Genomic DNA, 23,159 nt, shown 5'->3' with positions numbered 1-23,159 from the left:
CAGTGAAAATTTACATTTACCTTCAGGCTTGAAATTTAAATGACTTGATTAAGTACTATAAACAGAATGCTAATGAGCTATCATTTACATTGTATCCTGCTGGGCATATCAGTAGTCAGTTATCAGATCAATCTTTGCTTTCTTCCTCCACCTCCTCCATTCCCCCACACACACCTGGTCCCACGATCCTTTCAGGTCATCTGTAGAATGCTCTTATTTAAAGTGTTACTCTCTGATTCACAGTAACCAGGAAAAAAAGATTTCTTGATGGAATTTTTAAAAAATGCATAAGCAAGCTCTTGTTCTCAAGGGACAAGTATGACAGTATGAGCAAATTATTTGTGAATATAGAATTGTTTGGGGATTAAACAACTTCAATTTGCTCACAAATTGACACATTAATTATTCTTCACTAGGAAATATATCAGACTATGTGATCTGGATGAATATTTTTCATTAATAGAAATGAATGTCTCTTCTCAACTGTTGCTATTGTGCATAAGTTACAACATAGTACAGACTTTTATAGGCATTGGAAATGTAAGAACATAAGAAATAGAAACATGAGTACACCATGCGTTTCCTCGAGTCTGCTCCACCACTCAACATGGTCATGGCTCATCTGTTTCACCTTTACTTTCTTGCCCAGTCTCTATATCACTTAATTCCATGAGAAAGCAATAATTTGTCAATCTCAATTTTGGATATACTCAACGGCAAAGCATCCACAACCTTTCAAAGCAGCAGATTCCAAAGGTTCATAACCTTCAGGGTGAAGAAATTTCTCCTCACCTCAGTTCTAAAGAATTGACCCCATATCTTGAGACTGTGCCCCCGTGTTCGAGATTCACCATTCAGAGGAACCAACCTGTGTTCACCCTGTGAAGCCCTTGCAGAATATTGTATGTTTCAATAGGATCATCTCATTCTTCTAAACTCCAGAGAATATAGACCCAATACACTCAGTCAAGACAACCTTCTCATCCCAGGAATTAGCCTAGCGACCCTTCACAATTTGGCCTCCAAGGCAAGTATATCCTTCAGGATACCAAAACTGCACACAGTCCAGCAGTTGTCATCTCACCAGAGCCTTATACAATAGCAAGACTTCCTTATTCCTTACTGTAATTCCCCTTGCAATGCCATTTTCCTTAAATAAAAACAGAAAACGGAGATAGTTACACTCAGAAACAAAGTTCTGGGAATGTAAAAAAGTCTTTCTACATCTAAAATTAACATTTTAGGTGTTGATCATTTGTTAGTTAAAAACCCAAAATGGCAACCTGTTTCAGCTCTTTTTCAGAAATGATCATGAATGAAGAATCTACACTGTGCTTCTGTCATGTTCTGTTTTTTACCACTAATTTTAATAGATGCACTGGTCATGAATTTTCAAAATTCCCTAGATTTTAGAAGGGTTTGAGCAAAGCAGTCAGCAAATGTAACATCACCATTCAAGAAAGGAGAGAGAGTAAAGAGGGAACTCTGGGTCAATTAGCCTGAAAGCCGTTGTGAGGAAAATGCTACAATCTATTACTAGCACTTCAGGAAATCATTGTATGGTCAGATAGAGTCAAACATCGTTTTATGAAAAGTAAACTGTTTGACAAATTTTTATTATAATTTTTTGAAGATCTAATTAGAAGGGTAGATAGAGCCGGAAGATGTAGAATACTTGAACTTTCAAAAAGCTTTCAATAAGGTGCCATGCAAAAGGGTTGATATGCAAGATAAGAGCTCATTGAGTTGCTGATGTATTAGTGTGGCTGGAGGAATGGTTCATAGACAGCTACGGCATCTCCTCCGGAGCCTTCAACATGTCATTGATGAAGACGAACATCTCGCCAAGGCCATCCCCACACCCCCACTTCTTGCCTTCAAACAACCGCACAACCTCAAACAGACCATTGTCCGCAGCAAACTACCCAGCCTTCAGGAGAACAGTGACCACGACACCACACAACCCTGCCACAGCAACCTCTGCAAGACGTGCCGGATCATCGACACAGATGCCATCATCTCACGTGAGAACACCATCCACCAGGTACACGGTACATACTCTTGCAACTCGGCCAACGTTGTCTACCTGATACGCTGCAAGAAAGGATGTCCCGAGGCATGGTACATTGGGGAAACTATGCAGACGCTGCGACAACGGATGAATGAACACCGCTCGACAATCACCAGGCAAGACTGTTCTCTTCCTGTTGGGGAGCACTTCAGCGGTCACGGGCATTCGGCCTCTGATATTCGGGTAAGCGTTCTCCAAGGCGGCCTTCGCGACACACGACAGCGCAGAGTCGCGGAGCAGAAACTGATAGCCAGGTTCCGCACACACAAGGACGGCCTCAACCGGGATATTGGGTTTATGTCACACTATTTCACATAAATATTTCTGCTTTTTTCCTCCTGAGTCTTTATCATGCGATCCTAGAATCAGAATTTATGTCACACTATTTGTAACTCCCACAGTTGCGTGGACCTGCAGAGTTTCACTGGCTGTCTTGTCTGGAGACAATACACATCTTTTAGCCTGTCTTGATGCTCTCTCCACTCCCATTGTTTTGTTTCTTAAAGACTGGATTAGTTGTAAGTATTCGCATTCCAACCATTATTCATGTAAATTGAGTCTGTGTCTTATAAGTTCTGTTTGTGAACAGAATTCCCACTCACCTGAAGAAGGGGCTCAGAGCCTCGAAAGCTTGTGTGGCTTTTGCTACCAAATAAACCTGTTGGACTTTAACCTGGTGTTGTTAAACTTCTTACTGTGTCATAGACAGGAAGCAGAGAATAAGGATAAATAAGGCATTTTCAACTTGGCAGAATGTAACTAGCATGGCACTGCTAGGGTCTCTGCTGGGGCCTCAGCTATTTATGATCTATAACAATGACTTTAGATGAAGGCTCCGAGAGTAATGTATCCAGGTTTACTGATAATACAAAACTAGGTGAAAATGTAAGCAGTGAGTGGGCAACAAGGTGGCAGATGACGAATAATGTGGGGAAGTGTGAGGTCAGTCACTTCAGTAGCAAGAACAGAAAGATAGAATATTTCCTGACAGACATGAAACTTGTAAATGTTCAGAGAGACAAGGGAGCATTCATACAAGGAACGCAGTTTCCAAAGCAAACTATTAGGAAAACAAATGGCATTTGAACGCAAAATATTGCAGATGATGGAAATCTGAAATAAAAACACAGAGGGAAAGACACAGTTAATGTTTAGGTCTATGACTTGTTCTGATAAAAGGTCAGAGACCTAAAACTATGTTTTGCGCTCTCCACAGATACTGCCAGACCTGTAGCGTTTTTCCAGCATTTTCTGTTTTTATTTCGGATTTCCATCTCCTCCAATATTTTGCATTCAAATGCCATTTGTTTTCCTAATAGTTTGCTTTGGAAACTGCGTTCCTTGTATGAATGCACCCTAGTCTCTCAGAACATTTACAAGTTTCATATCTGTCAGGAAATATTCTATCTTTCTGTTCTTGCTACTGAAGTGACTGACCTCACACTTCCCCACGTTATTCGTCAGCTGCCACCTTGTTGCCCACTCACTGCTTACATTTTCACCTAGTTTTGTATTATCAGTAAACCTGGATACATTACTCTCGGAGCCTTCATCTAAAGTCATTGTTATAGATCATAAATAGCTGAGGCCCCAACAGAGACCCTGGCGGTACCATGCTAGTTACATTCTGCCAAGTTGAAAATGCCTTATTTATCCTTAGTCTCTGCTTCCTGTCTCTGAACCATTCCTCCAGCCACACGAATACATCAGCAACTCCATGAGCTCTTGCATATCAACCCTTTTGCATGGCACCTTATTGAAAGCCTTTTGAAAGTTCAAGTATTCTACATCTTCCGGCTCTATCTACCCTTCTAATTAGATCCTCAAAAAATTATAATAATTTGTCAAACACAGTTTACTTTTCATCAAACGATGTTTGACTATCTGACCATACAATGATTTCCTGAAGTGCTAGTAATAGATTGTAGCATTTTCCTCAATGGCTTTCAGGCTAATTGACCCAGAGTTCCCTCTTTACTCTCTCTCCTTTCTTGAATGGTGATGTTACATTTGCTGACTGCTTTGCTCAAACCCTTCTAAAATCTAGGGAACTTTGAAAATTCATGACCAGTGCATCTATTAAAATTAGTGGTAAAAAAACAGAACGTGACAGAAACGCAGTGCAGTTTCTTCAGTCATGATCATTTCTGAAAAAGAGTTGAAACAGGCTGCCATTTTGGGTTTTTAGTGACGAATTGTCAACACCTGAAATGCTAATTGGTCTCTTTTTAGATGTAGAAAGACCTCTTTACATTCCCAGAACTTTGTTTCTAAGTGTAACAATCTCCATTGGTTCCAATAACGCAAAAGAACCAACCTTTCTAAATGACCCCAATGATAGAAACCAATAGCCAAGATTTCACTTTTTTAAACTTTTACTGTAACAATCAAACCAAAATCAATCTGAAGTAAATGTGAATTAACAGGCAAATTGCATTCAGCAGAAGCTATAAATTGCACTTCAAAAAGCTGACACAAGGGTAAATCTCTCAAATTTCTCAGCTAACCCTCTTATCAAATATATAGCACAATATGCAATCCCAAAATCTTTCCCAGTTCTCCAGTAGAGTTCAATTACTCTTTGACATGCAGGATTTGATCATCAAGAAGTCTCCAACAACCACATTACCCCATCCAAGTTCCATGGATTGGATTATCACCAACAAAGAAGCCCCTTCACTCAAGTCACGACAAACATGATGGTGTAGCTTGCCCAGTCATCTGACTACTCAATAGCACCATGACACATGGTATAGTCAGCTCTGGTAAACACCATTCAACTCCTCAGCATCCCTGGGCTATTCACAGCTTTTCAGAACCTCTATTTCTGATTGCACGAGAAAGGCTGCAGGGGAGATTCACGAGGATGTTGCCTGGGCTGGAACTTTTCAGCAATGGAGAGAGGCTGGTTGGCTGGGTTTGCTTTCCTTGGAGCAGAGAAGGCTGAGGGAGGATTCCTGATTTGAGGTGTACAAAATTATGAAGGACATTGATGGGGAAATAGGAAGAAACTTTTCCCCTTCGTAGAGGGGTCAATACCAAGGGACATAAATTTAAGGTAAGGGCAGGAGACTTAGAAGGAATTTGAGGAAAGACTATTTCACCCAGAGGGTGGTAGGAATCTGAAACTTGCTGCCTGAAAGAATGATAGAGGTGCGAACCCTCATAACATTTAAGAAGTGGGAAATTAGGGAGCAATCTAGTCTCCTTGACAACTTTGTCTGCAGGAAGTATGTCCAGTTGCAGCTCCTCACAGACCGCATTGTTTGGTTGGAGCGGCAGGTGGATGCACTGCGGAGCATACAGGAGGCAGAGTGTGATAGACACTAGTTACAGGGAGGTTGTCACACCACAGGTTCAGTCAGGTAGATGCGTGACTGCCAGGAGAGGCAGGCAGGTGGTGCAGGAGTCTCCTGTGGCTATTCCCCTTTCAGACAGGTGTACCGTTTTGGATACTGTTGAGGGGGATAGCCTATCAGGGGAAGATACCAGCAGGAGCCAGGCCTGTGGCACCAAATCTGGCTCTGCTGCAGAGCAGGGTCGGGCAAAGAACAAGCGAACTGTAATAATAGGGGACTTGCTAGTTAGAGACACAAACAGGCGTTTCTGTGGCCGCGATCAAGACTCCAGGATGGTGTGTTGCCTCCCTGGTGCCAGGATCAAGGACGTCTCTGAGCGATTGCAGGACATCCTTAAGGTGAGCAGCCAGAGGTCATTGTACATATTGGTACCAACAACATAAGTAGGAAAAGGGATGAGGTCCTGAAGTGTGAATATAAAGAGTTAGGCAGAAGGCTAAAGTACAGGACCTCGAAGGTAATAATTTCTGGACTGCTACCGGTGCCAAATGCTAGTGAGAGTAGGAGTAGGAGGATTAGGCAGATGAATGCGTGGCTTGAGAGCTGGTGCAGAGGGCAGGGATTTAGATTTTTGGATCATTGGGATCTCTGCTGGAGGGGGACTAATATCCTGGCGGGGAGTTTTGCTAGAGCTACTCGGGAGGGTTTAAACTAGTTTGGCAGGGGACCCAAAACATAGGGAGACAGAAGAAAAGGTTGATGACAGCACAGAAGTTAAAGAGAGCACATTAAGTAGTAAAGGCAGTGTCACTAATCCTAGGGCCAGACAGATCAGGCAAAAGCAGAGCAGAGAGCAAGGGAAGTCCAGATTAAACTGCATTTATTTCAATGCAAGAGGCCTGACGGGCAAGGCAGATGAACTCAGGGCATGGATGGGTATGTGGGACTTGGATATTATAGCAATTACTGAAACATGGCTAAGGGAGGGACAGGACTCGCAGCTCAATGTTCCAGGGTACAGATGCTATGGAAAAGATAGAATAGGGGAGGGGGAGTTGCACTTTTGATTAGGGAAAACATCACGGCAGTACTGAGAGGGGATATATCCAAGGGTTCGCCCACTGAGTCTACATGGGTAGAACTGAGAAATAGAAGGGGGAAATCACTTTTATAGGGTTGTACTATAGGTTCCCAAAAAGTCAGTGGGAAATTGAGGAGCAAATATGTAAGGAGATTACAGATAGCTCCAAGAAAAATAGGGTGGTAATAGTAGGGGATTTTAACTTTCCAATATTGATTGGGACAGCCATAGTATTAGAGGGTTGGATGGAGAGAAATTTGTTGAGTGTATTCAGGGGGAATTTCTCATTCAGCATGTGGATGGCCCGACTAGAGAGAGGGCAAAACTTGACCTCCTCTTGGGAAATAAGGAAGGGCAAGTGACAGAAGTGTTAGTGAGGGATCACTTTGGGGCTAGTGACCATAATTCTGTTAGTTTTAAGATAGCTATGGAGCTATATAGGTCTGGCCCAAAAGTTAAAATTCTAAATTGGGGCAAGGCCAATTTTGATGGTATCAGGCAGGAACTGTCAAAAGTTAATTGGGGGAGTCTGTGGGAAGGCAAAGGAACGTCTGGTAAGTGGGAGGCTTTCAAAAGTGTGTTAACCAGGGTTCAGGGTAAACACATTCCTCTTAGAGTAAAGGGCAAGGGTGGTAGAAGTAGGGAACCCTGGATGACTTGGGATATTGAGGCCCTGGTCAAGAAGAAGGAGGCACATGACATGCATAGGCAGCTGGGATCAAGTGAATCCCTTGAAGAGTATAGGGGGTCTAGGAGTAGAGTTAAGAGAGAAATCGGGAGGGCAAAAAGGGGACACGAGATTGCTTTGACAGATAAGGCAAAGAAGAATCCAAAGAGCTTCTACAAATACATAAAGGGCAAAAGAGTAACTAGGGAGAGAGTAGGGCCTTTAAGGATCAACAAGGTCATCTATTGCGGATCCACAAGAGATAGGTGAGATCCTAAATGAATGTTTCTCATCAGTATTTACTGTTGAGAAAAACATGAATCCTAGGGAACTTGGGGACATAAATAGTGATGTCTTGAGGAGTGTACATATTACAGAGAAGGAGGTGCTGGAAGTCTTAAAGTGCATCAAGGTAGATAATACCCGGGACCTGATGAAATGTATCCCAGGACATTGTGGGAAGCTAGGGAGGAAATTGCGGGTCCCCTAGCAGAGATATTTGTATCATCGATAGTCACAGATGAGGTGCCTGAAGATCGGAGGATGGCAAATGTTGTGCCTTTGTTTAAAAAGGGCTGTCAGGAAAAACTTGGGAACTACAGGCCGGAGATCCTCACATCTGTGGTGGTTAAGTTGTTGGAAGGTAATTTGAAAGATAGGATCTACAGGCATTTAGAGACGCAAGGACTGATTAGGGACAGTCAGCATGGCTTTGAGAGTGGAAAATCATGTCTCACAAATTTGATTGAGTTTTTTGAAGGGGTAACGAAGAAGGTAGATGAGGGCAGTGCAGTTGATGTTGTCTACATAGACTTTAGCAGGGCCTTTGACAAGGTACCGCATGGTAGGTTGTTGCATAAGGTGAAATCTCACGGGATCCAGGGTGAGGTATGTAAATGGATACAAAACTGGCTTGATGAGTTGTAGAGGGTTGTTTTTCAAACTGGAGACCTATGACCAGCAGTGTGCCTCAGGGATCGGTGCTGGTCCACTGTTATTTGTCATTTATATTAGTGATTTGGATGAGAATATAGGAGGCATGGTTAGTACGTTTTCAGATGACACCAAGATTGGTGGCATAGTAGACAGTGAAGAAGGTTATCTCGGATTGCAATGGGATCTTGATCAATTGGGCCAGTGGGCTGATGAATGGCAGATGGAGTTTAATTTAGATAAATGCGAGGTGATGCATTTTGGTAGATTGAACCAGGACAGGACTTACTCAGTTAATGATAGTGTTGGGGAGACTTTCAGAACAAAGAGATCTAGGGGTACAGGTTCATAGCTCCTTGAAAGTGGAGTCACAGGTGGACAGAGTGGTGAAGAAGGCATTCGGCATGCTTGGTTTCATTGGTCAGAACATTGAACACAGGAGTTGGGACGTCTTGTTGAAGTTGTACAAGACATTGGTAAGGCCACACTTGGAATACTGTGTACAGTTCTGGTCACCCTATTATAGAAAGGATATTATTAAACTAGAAAGAGTGCAGAAAAGATTTATTAGGATGCTACTGGGACTTGATGGTTTGAGTTATAAGGAGAAGCTTGATAGACTGGGACTTTTTTCTCTGGAGCGTAGAAGGCTGAAGGGTGATCTTATAGAAGTCTATAAAATAATGAGGGGCATAGATCAGCTCGATAGTCAATATCTTTTCCCAAAGGTAGGGGAGTCTAAAACTAGAGGGCATAGGTTTAAGGTGAGAGGGGAGAGATACAAAAGTGTCCAGAGGGGCAATTTCTTCACAGAGGGTGGTGAGTGTCTGGAACAAGCTGCCAGAGGTAGTAGTAGAGGCGGGTACAATTTTGTCTTTAAAAAAGCATTTAGACAGTTACATGAGTAAGATGGGTATAGAGGGATATGGGCCAAATGCAGGCAATTGGGACTAGCTTAGGGATTTTAAAAAAAAAGGGTGGCATGGACAAGGTGGGCTGAAGGGCCTGTTTCCAGTTTGTAAGCCTCTATGACCCTATGACTCTATAAGCATTTCGATGAGCACTTGAAATTCCACAGCTTCAAGGCTCCGGACCAAATGCTCGAAAATAGGATTAGAATAAATGGGTGCTTGATGGCTGGTGGAGACACTATGGACCAAAGTGGCTCTCTATGCTATGAAGCTCTATAATTCTATGCTGTTCTGAAAAAATACCGTTTTCCAGGAGCCCTTGTGTCTGTTCTGACTGCAGACTGAAATCCAATTCCCCATTTCTACTCACTCTTCCCAATTAGCTTCCATTTCCAATCAACCAGATGCTAATTTCTCAGAAGTCTGATGGCACAACCAGGGAATCCAATTGACAAGCCCCTCACCCAGAAAATTGGATCTGGTCTCTGATTCAGCTAGGGACAGTCATAAAGAAATACAGGCTTTGGTGTGAATGTGATGAAATCATTTGAATCTGCTATGAATTTTAGCACTGGCCTTGCAGGTTCGTAGGAACATCACCTCACATTTGTCCGGATTAAACTCCATCTGCCATTTCTCTGCTCAAGTTGCAAAACATATCACTGTCACATTACTGCTATATTTCACTTAGTTGCAAAGTTCATTTGCAAACTTAATTAACATTAACTTTATTGCTGCAGTATATGCTAGATTTTGCAGTTGTGTGATCTTATTCTTGCTGCAAAAAATAAATCTTGATTACATACATACACATACAACAGACTGCTATAGCTCTTCATCGACTAGGTCTTGTTGGTTTCATGCAAGTAGTGATCAATTGTGCTTGCAAATTATTAATTTTCAACCAGAATCTAACCAATGATGCATCATTATCACATTGATCAAGTGTCCATGTTGTGTCTTAGATCGAGGCTGTGAATGGTATGTTTGTGAAGGCTTTCAGTACATCTTGAATCGGCAAGCTAAGGCCTTAGTAGCCTTGGGAGCTTCTCCACTGATCAAAGTAAGTATGTTTTCTAGATTTAACACTACCACGCTACCTAACTTAATTATTTTAATTTATTGAGATTGAAAATGTATTATCTTTTTGCTAATGCATCACATGATGTCATTTATTTCTAAGTGGACAGATGTTGGTATTAAATTTCTTCTTTTCACATCCGACATTGAATTTGATCAGATTGCGATAGATATGAGATAAATTGTCCCTTACTGTTAGATTAGTAGTTATGTCCGGCTCACAACTCATTACTAAATCTAATGTAGTCCACACATTGGTTCAAGGACTTATTATTCTAGAAAATTGTCTTGAATGCATTCAAAAAATTCACAGCTTTCTGACTTGAGCTACTTTGCTCTTTCCTATCTGTGCAAGTCTTCTATTACAGCTTTACTTTTGCTGACATTCTTCTAAACTCTGAATTAATATGTTCCATTGCTGTTGTCTGAAAGCCTATAGATAACTCCCATTACATGGCCACACTATCAAGTGATTCCCGCACACTTCCTCCATCGGTGGAGCAAAGGAGGGGAAGGTAATAAATACCCAGTGCCATCAGCCTTGTATGTAGAGAAACGCCAGTACAGTGCATTTCACTGGTTCCCTTAACTTAATAAATTGCCCAATCAATAGTCTGTAAATTCCATTATCGCCATTGACCTTCTATGATGATTAAATCCCCCTAACATCATTACACTCCTGTCATTAAAATATTGCATCCTTCCACTTGCTGTGAGCAATGCCAGGAGTTGTTCGCTGTTTACTTAAAAGTTAATTGTGAAATAGTGCCAAACATTAACCAATTCAAAATAATTAGAAGTAAATTATTATAAAATATTTATTGTAAATATTTACATACGTGGAAGTACAGTTTGTAAACAGGAACTATGTGCATGACTTCAAATGTATTCATAGTATAAATTATTTAATTTGCTTTTAATATTTGTTTTCTTCATTTGTTTCATGGATATGGATATGACTGGCAAGGCCAATATTTGTTGCCCATCCAAATTGTCTGTGCACTGAGTGGCTTACTAGTCCATTACAGAGTTACTGTTAAGACCCACATTGCTGTAGATGTCACACGTAGGCCAGACAAGGTAAAGGTGGTAGATTTCTTTCCCTAAACAACATTAGTAAATTTGATGGGTTTTTATGACAATAGACGATGGCTTCATGATTTTCCTAGTTTTTCATTCCATTATTAATTGAATTTAAATTTCACCAGTTGTGATGGAATTTGAAACCATGTCTCCAGAGCATTAGCCTGGGCCTTTGGATTACTAATCAGTGACATTACCATCTCCTCACTGTTTATTTTTATGATTGTATGCTGTGTTTGCGTGATAATGTAGTTGTTCCTAGCATTTGCAGCAGTGGATTAACCGCAGTGGATCTAGGAGATGTTTTATTGATGCTATGACAGTGGTGAATCATGTTAAATAGGCCCCTAATGTTCCTCTTGATCGGCAAGCCCTTTTCCTTCTTCTCCGCCCTCTCTCATTCTCTCAGAGCCCAGTTGATAGCTGATTGGTATAGTTGATGCCTATTGTGTCCAATCTGACCAGAATTTTGTAATCCTCATTATTAAAAAAGAAGTACAAATCTGTACAGTATGGGAGGTTTGCTTGGATAGTGGCTTAACTGTTGATGGATTGTGAGAGTGTATGAGTTTGAAGTCAAGTCTCTTGATCTTTAGGGCAGATTAATTATGGGATTTACAACTGTGCTCATGTCTGGCTGCTGGTGACTTGGAGCTGTTCATAAGGTAGAGATTTTGGGAAGAGGGAACATTGTTTCCTTTTCAGGGGTTTTATCCAATGGATTAAATTCAAGAATGCTTCAGAGAGCTTCCTTTTTGACCAACTGCTTTCACAAGATTCAAGAACCCTAATTTGATCTTTAGGAGCTGCTTTAATTTCATTAACTGACAAAGGACAGATTGAACAATATTGTGGTTTTATCTGACAAGTCCTTCCCAGAGAAGTGAAAAGTACTGCTCTAAGTGTGATGATTGCACGGTGTATATATTCCTTCGTGACAGCTTACAGCTGGTCACACATTCATCAGCTTGGATCAGTTGGTAGGATTGAAATGGGAGCCTGGAACAAGAATGAGTTCTGGCAGATAAATTGATGAGAGTTCCTCTGTTTGATGACTGGAGGTCAGGGAAGGGCTCACAAGCCTGTTTTGTAGGTGGAACATTGGTGCTAGGATATGAGGTTGGAGACCTGCACAGTGCTAGAAAACATTGTGTGCTTCTAGATTCCTACTTTGGCTTGAAAATAAAGTTATTGTGCCTTATTTCTAACTAGTTTCATTATTCTCGAGTGCTGCTGTGCCTTGTTTAGGCTGTCTTCCAGATTGTCTGTCTGGGTAGAATTATTACGGAATCCACAATGAAAACGAGAGCTCCTCTTTTTGGTGACAAATTCAATCTGGTAGTTTTCAAATGACTGTACGGACATTAATATACTATGATCTAATACCAAATCATTATAAATTATATCAAGTTCAGTTTATATAAATATAGAATGAGGAAAGGACATTAGGCCCAAAAACCTGGCTCCTTTCACAGACGGGTACAATTTATCTAGTGATAAAAATGGAATATGTTAGAAATGTACAACAGATCGATCACATCTAAAACAGAAAGATAGAACCATAATCCACTTCTTGGACTTTGTTCCACTTACTTAATCTTTTGAACAAAAGTTCTGCATAATTTCTACCAGAACCCTGAAGGTTATCTAATAAAACTTAAAAATATCAAATCACCCTACAGTACAGCTATTCCATAATAAGATTATAAGACATAGGATTGAAGTAGGCCATTTGGCCCATTGAGTCTACTCTGCCATTCAATGAGATCATGACTGATCTTAGTGATCTTCAAACCTAACTCCACAGTTGGGATCCATCATCCTTGTCACACTGAAACTAATGTTTCATTGGTTATTAGATTATACCTTTCTACTTACCTTCAACTTTCAGTGCTATTCTTAATCAGATACAATATTTGTCTAGTTCTTTTTGAAGCAGTTTTGACACTGTTAGATGCTTTTGCCATCTGTTCCATATATCCAGTACTCTGTGGTTGGGTGGGTTGGAGCGATGGTGATGCTTCCAGCCTTCAGTTTTATCTGAAGCTGGTTACATTTTGTGTTCTTCCTTAGCTGACGGCCTATGTCAAATAGCCTGCTGCCTACACATTAACTGAGCCTTATTACTATTTTATAGTTCTGTTTAATGTGTCTGCCTCAATAACTTAAAATTCCGAGATTCAAGAATTATACTTGCATTCCTCTGAACAATCCCAATACATCAGTGTTATTTTAAAGACAATGTGCCAAAAATTGTACATACTGTTCCAAATGTTGCCTCACCCATGATCTACGCAAGGCTTGAATAATTTGTTCCCACTTCAAATGCCTTTGAGAGGTATCCTAGTTCTTGATTAACCTTTGATAATGGCTTCATAATGACTAGAAGCTCTCGGTGATTGTCAATCACTTCTCTATTTCCCATGTGGGTCTGTGACCGACATTTGCTGCTTTTTAAGTTCCATGTGTTGCATTTTAATATCTGGTTTATGTTCTGAAAGTTACTACAAAGCAAACAACTGTATTGTTGGCATTCGATACTGTCCCATAGACAAATTTGGAACAGAGTCATATGCCTACGATATTGCTGTTCTCTTATAGTGCCTAGAGTAAACTAGAAACTGATCGTTCTGTATGCACATTTAAATCACCCAATTTCAACTCGATTTATCCAATGTGAAACCTATTGGCTCTTTTTTAGCCCACCCAATTAATTGAAACAGATGCTTTTGAATCTTGTCAATGTCCCTTGTGCTAATTACATGGCACATAGCTTTGTATTTTCAGCAAATCTTATAATTATCATCTACAACATTAGTGTGAACAGTAGGGAACCAAATCAGAACCCTGTGGAACACCATTAATTGCTACTCTACAGCTAGTGATTTTTCTATTTATCATCTGCTTATTGTCAGTATTCAACCCGTCAAATTTATTTGCCATTTAATTCAATGAGAACTGCCCTTCTTTATATGTAAAACTTTTATGCAGCTAAATTTGTGGGCGGAACCTTGTGCCCTAACCCATGTGTGAGTTTGGTGGTGGGGTATTAGAGGGGATTTTAAGTTAACCTGGGACCAAAAGACTAATAGACTAGAATATATTAATTTAGAGTGAATATGGTATAAAACAAAAATCACAAAGTACCTGGAGTTACAAAGGTACTGTTTGCATAGAAACACATATAACCACTGTTAGAGAATTTAAACATGTGTTTTTTGAAAATATATTCTATTAAAAGCATACACCTAGGCTAATGAGACACTGCTCTAAGGAATGATCGGATAAAGCTAAGTAAGAAGAACCAAATTCTTTGAAAACAATTCAGCTGCTGAGTGAAGCAAAAAAAACTCATCTTATCAGTGTGGGCTCCAGATCATCCAAATTCTCCCAGACAGTTGAATGAATAGAGCATACAATTTCACAATAAGGAGTTGCTAGGCGACAGTGAGAGAGAACTTTCAAAGTCCATGTATTTTCATACTGTCCGAGAGTAAAATGTTATTGGTCCAGGTAAATGAACCATACTAATAACGATTGGCTCACGTCCGGCTGGGGTGAGCAAAGAAGGCAGGCAAATGATTTTTGAAAATTGTATAATTGTAATACTGAAAGTGATGCAATTAGAATAATTTGGGCTGCCTGAATTTGTTCTCCCACGTGCAAGGACCAGGCTTGGGCAATAAAGAAGGTCTTCAACCAGAATTACTGTCTCTGTGAGTCCTTTGTATTAGCTGAACCATAATTATGAAGAGAAATCTCTCATGTGAAAGCCAGCTTAATACTTGGCCTCTAAAAAAGTTCCTACATGGAGGGACATTGATTCAGGTGGAAGGATGGCAGATTGAGGATCTCACCACTTTCTTGCCTAAACGCCATTTAATTCTGTGGTGGGAAGACCCATGGATGGCCTTCAAGCCCGACCGCCAATTAAGGCCCTGAATTAAGGCAATTAATGCTGTTCTGTTGACAGCTGCAACCCCTGTCCCCTCCACAAGATTCCGTACTGTCTTCTGCCTAGCTTTCATCCATCAGTTTAGTTAGCTCCTCAGAGAGTTCCAGTGAATTACTGAGGCATGAGCAAATGTCTTTGCATCCACGTTAACTACTGCTTATAGTTTCTGTGCTTTTTTTTGATGGATAAAGTGCTTTTGATATGTATCAAATAAGCATGTTGAAAATTAATATGTGAATCCCATGAGACATAGTTCTCCCAGCCCACTGTGCTGCTCTTGTAGCGCAGCGGGCCGGGAGACTCGAGTGGAGGTCATTTTCGGGCTCCCTGCTGGGTGCCACAGCCTCCAATACCGTCAGGTCCACGCAGTGGCCCACGTAACGCTACGCTGCCGGCCTCTCCAGCAGGAATAAACCCCACCCACTGGTTTTCAGCGAGGTTCATGCTGAGACACTAGAGTGTGGGAGATTCATTTTGAAACTCCCGCTGAAAAAAACAGCAGGATTTACTCCAGTTTTTACGCGAATTCGATACTTTTTGGGAGAATCGCCCCCATAATATTTTATGTTCGTTTCTTTTTTTTTGTTTATCAATGAGAGTCCTGATGAAGCTGAAAGATATGCACGACACAACTGTATATTAAGAGATGCAATAATTGGAATTGTTCATCTTTCAACAGTGCATGATAATTCAGATCTTGCTGTGCCTGGCTAAGCAATTTCTCTAAAAAGTGTTCTCAGTAATGTCATCAGCACTATCTGTTTAACATTTCTGAATGTCAGCAACTGAGAATTATAGACTCCCTGCAGTGCAGAAGGAGGTCATTTGGCCCATTGAGTCTGCACCGACTCTTCAACAGAGCATCCTAACCAGGTTCTATCCCTGTAACCTCATGTATTTACCATGGCTAATTCCCTTAACCCCATCTTGGGACACTAAGAGGCCAATCCATCTAACCTGCACATTTTGGACTGTGTGAGGAAACCGGACACCTGGAGGAAACCCACGCAGGCACAGGGAAAACGTGCAAACTCCACACAGTCACCCAAGGCTGAAATTGAACCTGGGTCCCAGGTGCTGAGCAAGTTTGTTTATTTTCAGTTTTTACTTCATGATATTGGAAAGAAATTTGAAGTATTAATGCCACTTAAACTATATTCTTAATACTGTAATGATATTAAATGAATCAATAAACATGATTTTGCATAAACATTTTTATAATCTTTGCCTTCACTTACCCTGTTATGCTTTTGTCCTTCCTTTCCTGATTTCCTTCTCTGCCTTCTGCGCCGGAGTGTGGTGACTAGGGGATTTTCACGGTACCTTCATTGCAGTGTGAATGTAAGCCTACTTGTGACTAATAATTTTTTAAAAATTAATATTCTCCCTGTTCTAGTTGTTTGCCTTGTTGTTACTGCCTCAGACTTTGCACGTACCTTTTCATTTTGTCTCCCAGTTTTGCACTTTTCATTTTCTAGCTGGAAGCAATTTCACAAAAACCACAGTTTGACCAGTAAAAACTATCTCTAGAGATCTATTCATAGGCAGCATTATCACAGATGCACCCTTATCAATCCTCTCCACACCCCAAGAACAATTTTGGTCAACTGCAGTGTTTAAAAAGGAATGTGTTTTTTCTATGTACAGATGACCATGTATATGGATACTATAATTTTTAAACTTTCATTTATTGTCCAGCAAGTGAAACTATATTTCTACGTACTGATTCTGGCACAATTTCTTGAACTTGTCTGAATTGGGTAATGTTTTTATCTACATATTACCTTTTTCTGCATGTCAGTGTTTCAATCCCATTATGTTGAAAATTGTCAAATGTAAGTGCACACAGATGAGTGATCACTGCACCCATTCTTGCAGACATAACCCTGCCAAAATGCATAGTGCTACTCATGCATTTAAATTACATTGCAATCATTTTCAACTGTTTGCATTAACAATTTAGAGTCACTGAATTAGTTTTGGATACTGTAAACTATATTCAATGCTAAGGTTGCACTTCACATTGTTTTGTATTTTTTCCAAAATGTATTTTGGCTTTTCTGTTTAATCCCTCCCAATTTTTTGTTTAATCTTCATTCCAAATTGTCTTTGTGCTTCCACGCAATTCTCCTGTCAAGAAAGGAATGTGGTGCAACCTGCAAACATTTCTACAAATGTTTATACTGCAATGACAGTTCAATAAATATCATTGGCTTTGTGTTGTCATGGGGAAGAACTGCTTGACAGTAGTTTTGCTTCTTGAGTTCGAAGGCTGTGCACTTAAGCCCCAATCTGGGCTGAATCCTTATTGAGAATATGCTGCATTATCTAAGGTGCTGTGAAATTGGGTATGAAGCTAAACCGATTGCTCACTTTGAGCTGGCATACAATTCTCACTCACCCAACACTAGAATCATAGAATAGTGTAGCACCGAAGTAGGCCTTTTGGCCCATCGAGCCTGTGCTGGCTCCTTTGAGGAGCAATCCAGTTAGAGCACTTTCCCTCTCTTTCCTCATACCTCTGAATCTTTTTTCTCCTTCAACTATTTATCCAATTCTCCTCTGAAGGTGACTATTGAATCTGTTTTTACCACCGTATCAGGCAGAGCATTTCAAATCCTAACCAATTGTTGCGCACAAGTTTTCCTCCTTGTCACCTCTGATGTTTTGCCAGTCACCTTAAATCTTTGCCTTTCTTCAGCCATCAGAAACATTTTCTCTTTATTCACTCAATATAACCCCTTCATGATTTTAACTACCCCTTTCAAATCTCCCACTCTACACTAAGGAAAGAAACCTCTGTTTCTCCAGTCTTATCTACATAACTGTAATCCCTTATCTTGGGAAACATTCTAGTAATGCCTTTCTGTTTCCTCTCCAAAGCCTTCACATTCTTCCCGAATGTGTGTTGCCCAGAATTGAATAATGTATTCCACCTATGCCAAACTACTGTTTTATATAGTTTGCTTTTGCCTCTATTTATAATGTCTAGAAATCCCCTTTGCTTTATTAACCTGTCCTGCCGCTTTAAAAATGTTACGCCCAAACACCCCAAGGTCTCTGTGTCCTTGCATGTCCTTTACAATTGAACTATTTAGCATGTATTGTGCTTCCTCATTCTTTCCAAAATGTGTCATCTCACATTTATTTGCTGCTTCATCTGCCATTTTCTGCTCATTCCACCAACCTATCTGTGTCCCCTTGAAGTTCACGACTAGCATTCTCAATGTTTAACTATACTTCCAAGTTTCATAATATCTGCAAATTTAAAAGTTGTGCCCGGTGTTCCCAAGTACAAGAAATCAATAAGATTAGTACGGAACCATGGGGAGCAAAACTGTATCCTCCCTTCCCACTGAAAAGCAGTCATTCACCATACCTCCATTTTCTTATAAATCCATGTGTCCCCAGCTGGCTGTTGATTTCATCTCAGATTATTGTTTCTAAAAGCTTCCCCTTTACCAATATCAAACTGACTAGCTTGTAATTGCCAGGTTTCTCCTCCCCCCTTTTTGAACAATGGTGTAACATTTACAATCCACCAATCTTTTGGTACCACTCTTGTGTCTAAGGAGGACTGAAAGCTGTAGCCAACATTTTCATATTTTAACCCTTACTTCCTTCAACAATAAGATATCTGCATTTTCGCCCCTAATCAACTTTATAGCTCCTCTTGGAGCCCTTTTACTGTTAATATGCCTACACACAATAATTCCCTTTTATGTTAGCGACCAATCTATTTTTGTTATGTCTTTATTCACCTCATTACTTTTTTAATTTCTTCTTTGGACTTTTCATACGCAGTCTGATTCACCCTTTTATTATCAAACTGATGTTCGTGACACAACCACTTTTTCTGTTTCATCCTATTCTCCAATTTCTTTGTCATCAGGGAATTCTTGCTTTGGTTTCCCTACTTTTTCTTCCTTTTTGAGATATACTCAGACTTTATCCAGATAATCCTTTTAAAGGCTTCCCATGCAGCACTACTTTCCTGCCTGCCAGATTTTGACACTCAGCTATCTAGGTCAGATCCCTATTCAATTTGCTTAAATTAGCTACCCTCCAGTTAAGCATTTTAATCCTATATTGTTCCTTGTCTTTCTCTGTCACTAATCTAAAGATGTGTGTGATGACCTGTGCGTGTACTGGGAAAAGCCTGAATTTTCTGTGTGATGACTGATGCACTTTGGGGAAAGTTTTTCATAGAATAGAATCCCTGCAGTGCAGAAGGAGGCCATTCGGCCCATCAAGTCTACACCGACCACAATCCCACCCAGGCCCTATCCCCATAATCCCATGCACTTACCACTAGCTAGTCCCCCTGACACTAAGGGGCAATTTAGCATAGCCAATCCACCTAACCCGCACATCCTTGGACAGTGGGAGGAAACCGGAGCACCCAGAGGAAACCCACACAGACATGGGGAGAATGTACAAACTCCACACAAACAGTGACCCAAGCTGGAAATCGAACCCGGGTCCCTGGCGCTGTGAGGCAGCAGTGCTAACCACTGTGCCATGTGCCCCTATTTTTATCAGGAAAAAACTGTACTTTCTTTTGTGTGAAGTCTCTTTAAGACTAGAGTGAACTGGAAGTTTTCTGAAAGGGGGTTAATTAGTTTCCTGATTATGACACTGTTCGAGTCTGAAAAAAGCCCATATGACCTGATGTCCCTATGGGATGGACAGATAAGAAGCAAAGAGTAAATAGAAACCTAATTGTAGTGATGTTGGGTATTTTAGCCTGTCTTTGTGTCAGCCAATTCCAAACCCGAAGAATTTATGGGAGAGTGAAACAACCAGGGTTCTCTCTGAATGGTGCTGTTTTCTGTTTGTCAGTTTTCAAACAGATTCTGCTGCTGAAGCTTATTTCTGAGAATAGAGCAGCGACTGTGTTATACAGTTGGAAAAATCTAGAACGACTCATTTCTGCTGCTTTCAATGTTGCTCGAGTCCTCCAGACTGTTTAAAGGAATCGGTGAAAGGAAGTTTCTAGGAATTCTGTGCCATCAGGACTATCATGACCCACGTGAGAGGTCATAGACGTGCACCATGCAAGTGTTGGGATGTTGGATGGAGTATGGCTGCTGATGACTGCAACTCAAGGACCTAAACGATTGAGTGGGAAGTGAGAAATTTTATATAATGGAGGCCAAATTTGGAAAGACAGATTGCATATGGTGCCACATTTATGCAGAAAGTAGTGTGAGTGCTTGTAATAGGCGATGTATCTTTTTTATATTGTCTCATTTAAGCTGTAATTAACCTCTTTGTTTGAAATATCCTTCACCTGGGGCGGCACGGTAGCACAGTGGTTAGCACTGCTGCTTCACAGCTCCAGGGTCCCGGGTTCGATTCCCGGCTCGGGTCACTGTCTGTGTGGAGTTTGCACATTCTCCTCGTGTCTGCGTGGGTTTCCTCCGGGTGCTCCGGTTTCCTCCCACAGTCCAAAGATGTGCGGGTTAGGTTGATTGGCCAGGTTAAAAATTGCCCCTTAGAGTCCTGAGATGCATAGGTTAGAGGGATTAGCGGGTAAAATATGTGGGGGTAGGGCCTGGGTGGGATTGTGGTCGGTGCAGACTCGATGGGCCGAATGGCCTCCTTCTGCACTGTAGGGTTTCTATGATTTCTATGACCTGTTAATGTTTGAATTTCATTTTAGTCAGTTTGTAGCAGTAAAAGTTTTAAGAAGTGAAATGTTGTCCATCATCCTTCTTCCTATTGGCTTTGTGGAGATTCCTTTCTTTAAAAAGTTATCGGTCTTTGCAAGGTTCATAACATATGACTCCAATTCTCTTCCTGCACTAAGGCAGGCTTTCATCTGTTTTCATAGCTAGTAATTACTGATACAAATCATTAGTCTGTCGCTTGGGACTCATAATTTGAAGGGCGTTACTCCGCATCAAACATAGCTCACCTAGCACATCTCCCACTCTTACCGCCAGCCATTGGCATGTTTGGAAGGATTTGCATGTTGACATTCAACCTGCCACATTATGAATGCGCTTTCCTTGGTCATCAAGTCCTGAGGTAGGACTCGAACCCAGAGCTTCTGGCCCAGAGGCGGGGACACTGTCCATTGTGCCACAGGTATAACATGTGATACTGTGCTATTATGATCACTATACCCAAAAGTCTCCCCCACTGTGACATTTCCACTTGATTTGCATAATTCTCAGGACTAGATCCAGTAAACACCTTCCTTGTTGGGCAGGAAACATACTGATCAAGAAAATTCTCCTGACCGCAATTCAGAAATTCTTCCTTATCTTTTACAAAACCACTGCCCTATTCAACGTTGGGATTGTTAAAATCTTCCATTATCACTAATCTATAGTTCTTGCATCTCTTAGAGATGCATATTTGCAGGGAAATTACTATCTCCACCCCACAATTTGGTGTCTGAAAATGTGCAGCAAATACTTTAAGTTATTTTATTTGTTTAAACTCAAACCAAATAGACTCTGATTTTGACCCAGTCAAGGATATTCTCTCTACATTGCAATATTTTCCTTAATCAAAACCACCTTTTTGTTTTGTTTTCCCCTGAGTACATTGAACCCAGGAATATTAACAACCCATCCTCTCCTTTTTTGTGTCAGGTCTAAGTGCTGACTTTATTTGGCCCCTAAGGACAGGGACGGGGGTCAGCCCCAAAGCCCCCGTGAGAACCTGGATTTATTCTGTACCAAGGTTCCAGTTGCCCCTTCTCAGGGGACTTGCTGTAGTCCCAGCAATGGCTCCAACTCTCGGTGACATGGCTGGGGCAAGAGAGCTAACGTTTAAATATGGATTGCTTTGAATGATTTGTGACTTCATCAGAATGTGTTGAACTTTATCTATCTAACAATTATTCTCAATATTTAATATTGTGTGCCGTGATGTCACAGGGCTGTCATCATATTCACAATGCTGTTCTAATGAAATAAAAGACTTGCAAGATTTGAGCTTCTTTCACATTGCTTTGTTACATTTTATTATAATTTTTTTCCCCAAATAACACATTTCTAAAGCTTGCATACTTAAATATGCCCAAAAATTGCTTTATAGCTGGTCCTTCAGTGCCATATAAGGTCCATAATGCACGGGCAACTTCAGTTTCATTTTGGGTTTAATTTCCTGCTCCCTGGTGAGATGTCTGAATTTTGTGGTTTCTTAGTGTATTGTCTCACTGACGGATAGCTCCTAAACTGGAACATTTGCAGATTGAAGTAGATGCACGTTATGGGTAATCTTAATTTATTTGGTTCTCAGGGCTTTATTGTATGAAACTAAGCTGTTCATGAAGACAGAAGCTTTGTAATGCATAGTGTTAACACTTAATTGCTTATTGAAATTTATTTCATAGAAAAAGGTGGATTTTTTTAAGCCTATTATTGCAATTCATTTAAAATAGCCTTTCTCCTCCCAAAAGTTACCTTCACTGATGGTGCTCTGAGATTTCCCAGTTGCTTATTTTGTGATATCCACAATATGTTGAACAAACTTTATTGTTTTGAATAAGTGTACTTGCAATTGGAGAAAATTTCTAATAGCTAAAATGTGTTGCATTGTGCAAGGTTTTAGGACTGGGAACAAAATGAAAGCTACGTTGCCTCCTTGAAACTTTTTTAAAATCCAGCAGAGGGCACCCTTTGACTTCAGCAAGAACAAGTTAATACTGTACATTTTATTTAATTGGAATCTGCATCTGTATAGGCTTAATTAATTTTACACCATACTGATGAATTTCTGATTGTTTACTTTTATTATTACCAACATTTTCAAGTGTTCAGTAGCTAGCTTTAGCTTTAACAACACAAAAGGCTTGATATTATAATCAATATGGTTCTCAATTAATGAAGTTCCTTAGATTAAAGGTGGCATTGTAGACATTTGCAAGTTTTCCTTTCTCTTTGTTTCAGTTGTTACAGGCCGTATCTGTTCCATGACACTTCAGTAGATAAGGAAAGTCCATTGAACATCTTGAGTTTGATTCTCAGTCTGTGCTTAGTTATGCAACTGCAAACATGCTACAGTGGTTCTGTGTCCCTCAGGTAGGCAAGGAAATGAAGTCAGCATTTTCTTGACTAGAAT

The 23,159-nt window shown here is 40.5% G+C and overlaps 1 protein-coding gene across 1 annotated transcript in view; it reads left to right on the top strand.

The window, feature by feature from the left end:
- The window catches only part of taf1b (TATA box binding protein (Tbp)-associated factor, RNA polymerase I, B), a 76,189-nt gene that overhangs the window by 14,650 nt on the left and 38,380 nt on the right, over positions 1 to 23,159 (top strand). The window contains exon 4 of the mRNA XM_078213151.1: positions 9,928 to 10,025. Within this exon, the coding sequence (XP_078069277.1) occupies positions 9,928 to 10,025 (98 nt within the window). The remainder of the gene's footprint in view (positions 1 to 9,927; positions 10,026 to 23,159) is intronic.

The sequence above is a fragment of the Mustelus asterias genome, chromosome 5 (assembly GCF_964213995.1).
Source record: "Mustelus asterias chromosome 5, sMusAst1.hap1.1, whole genome shotgun sequence".
Taxonomy (NCBI): Eukaryota; Metazoa; Chordata; class Chondrichthyes; order Carcharhiniformes; family Triakidae; genus Mustelus; species Mustelus asterias.
This window is presented reverse-complemented; position numbering and strand designations above follow the sequence as displayed.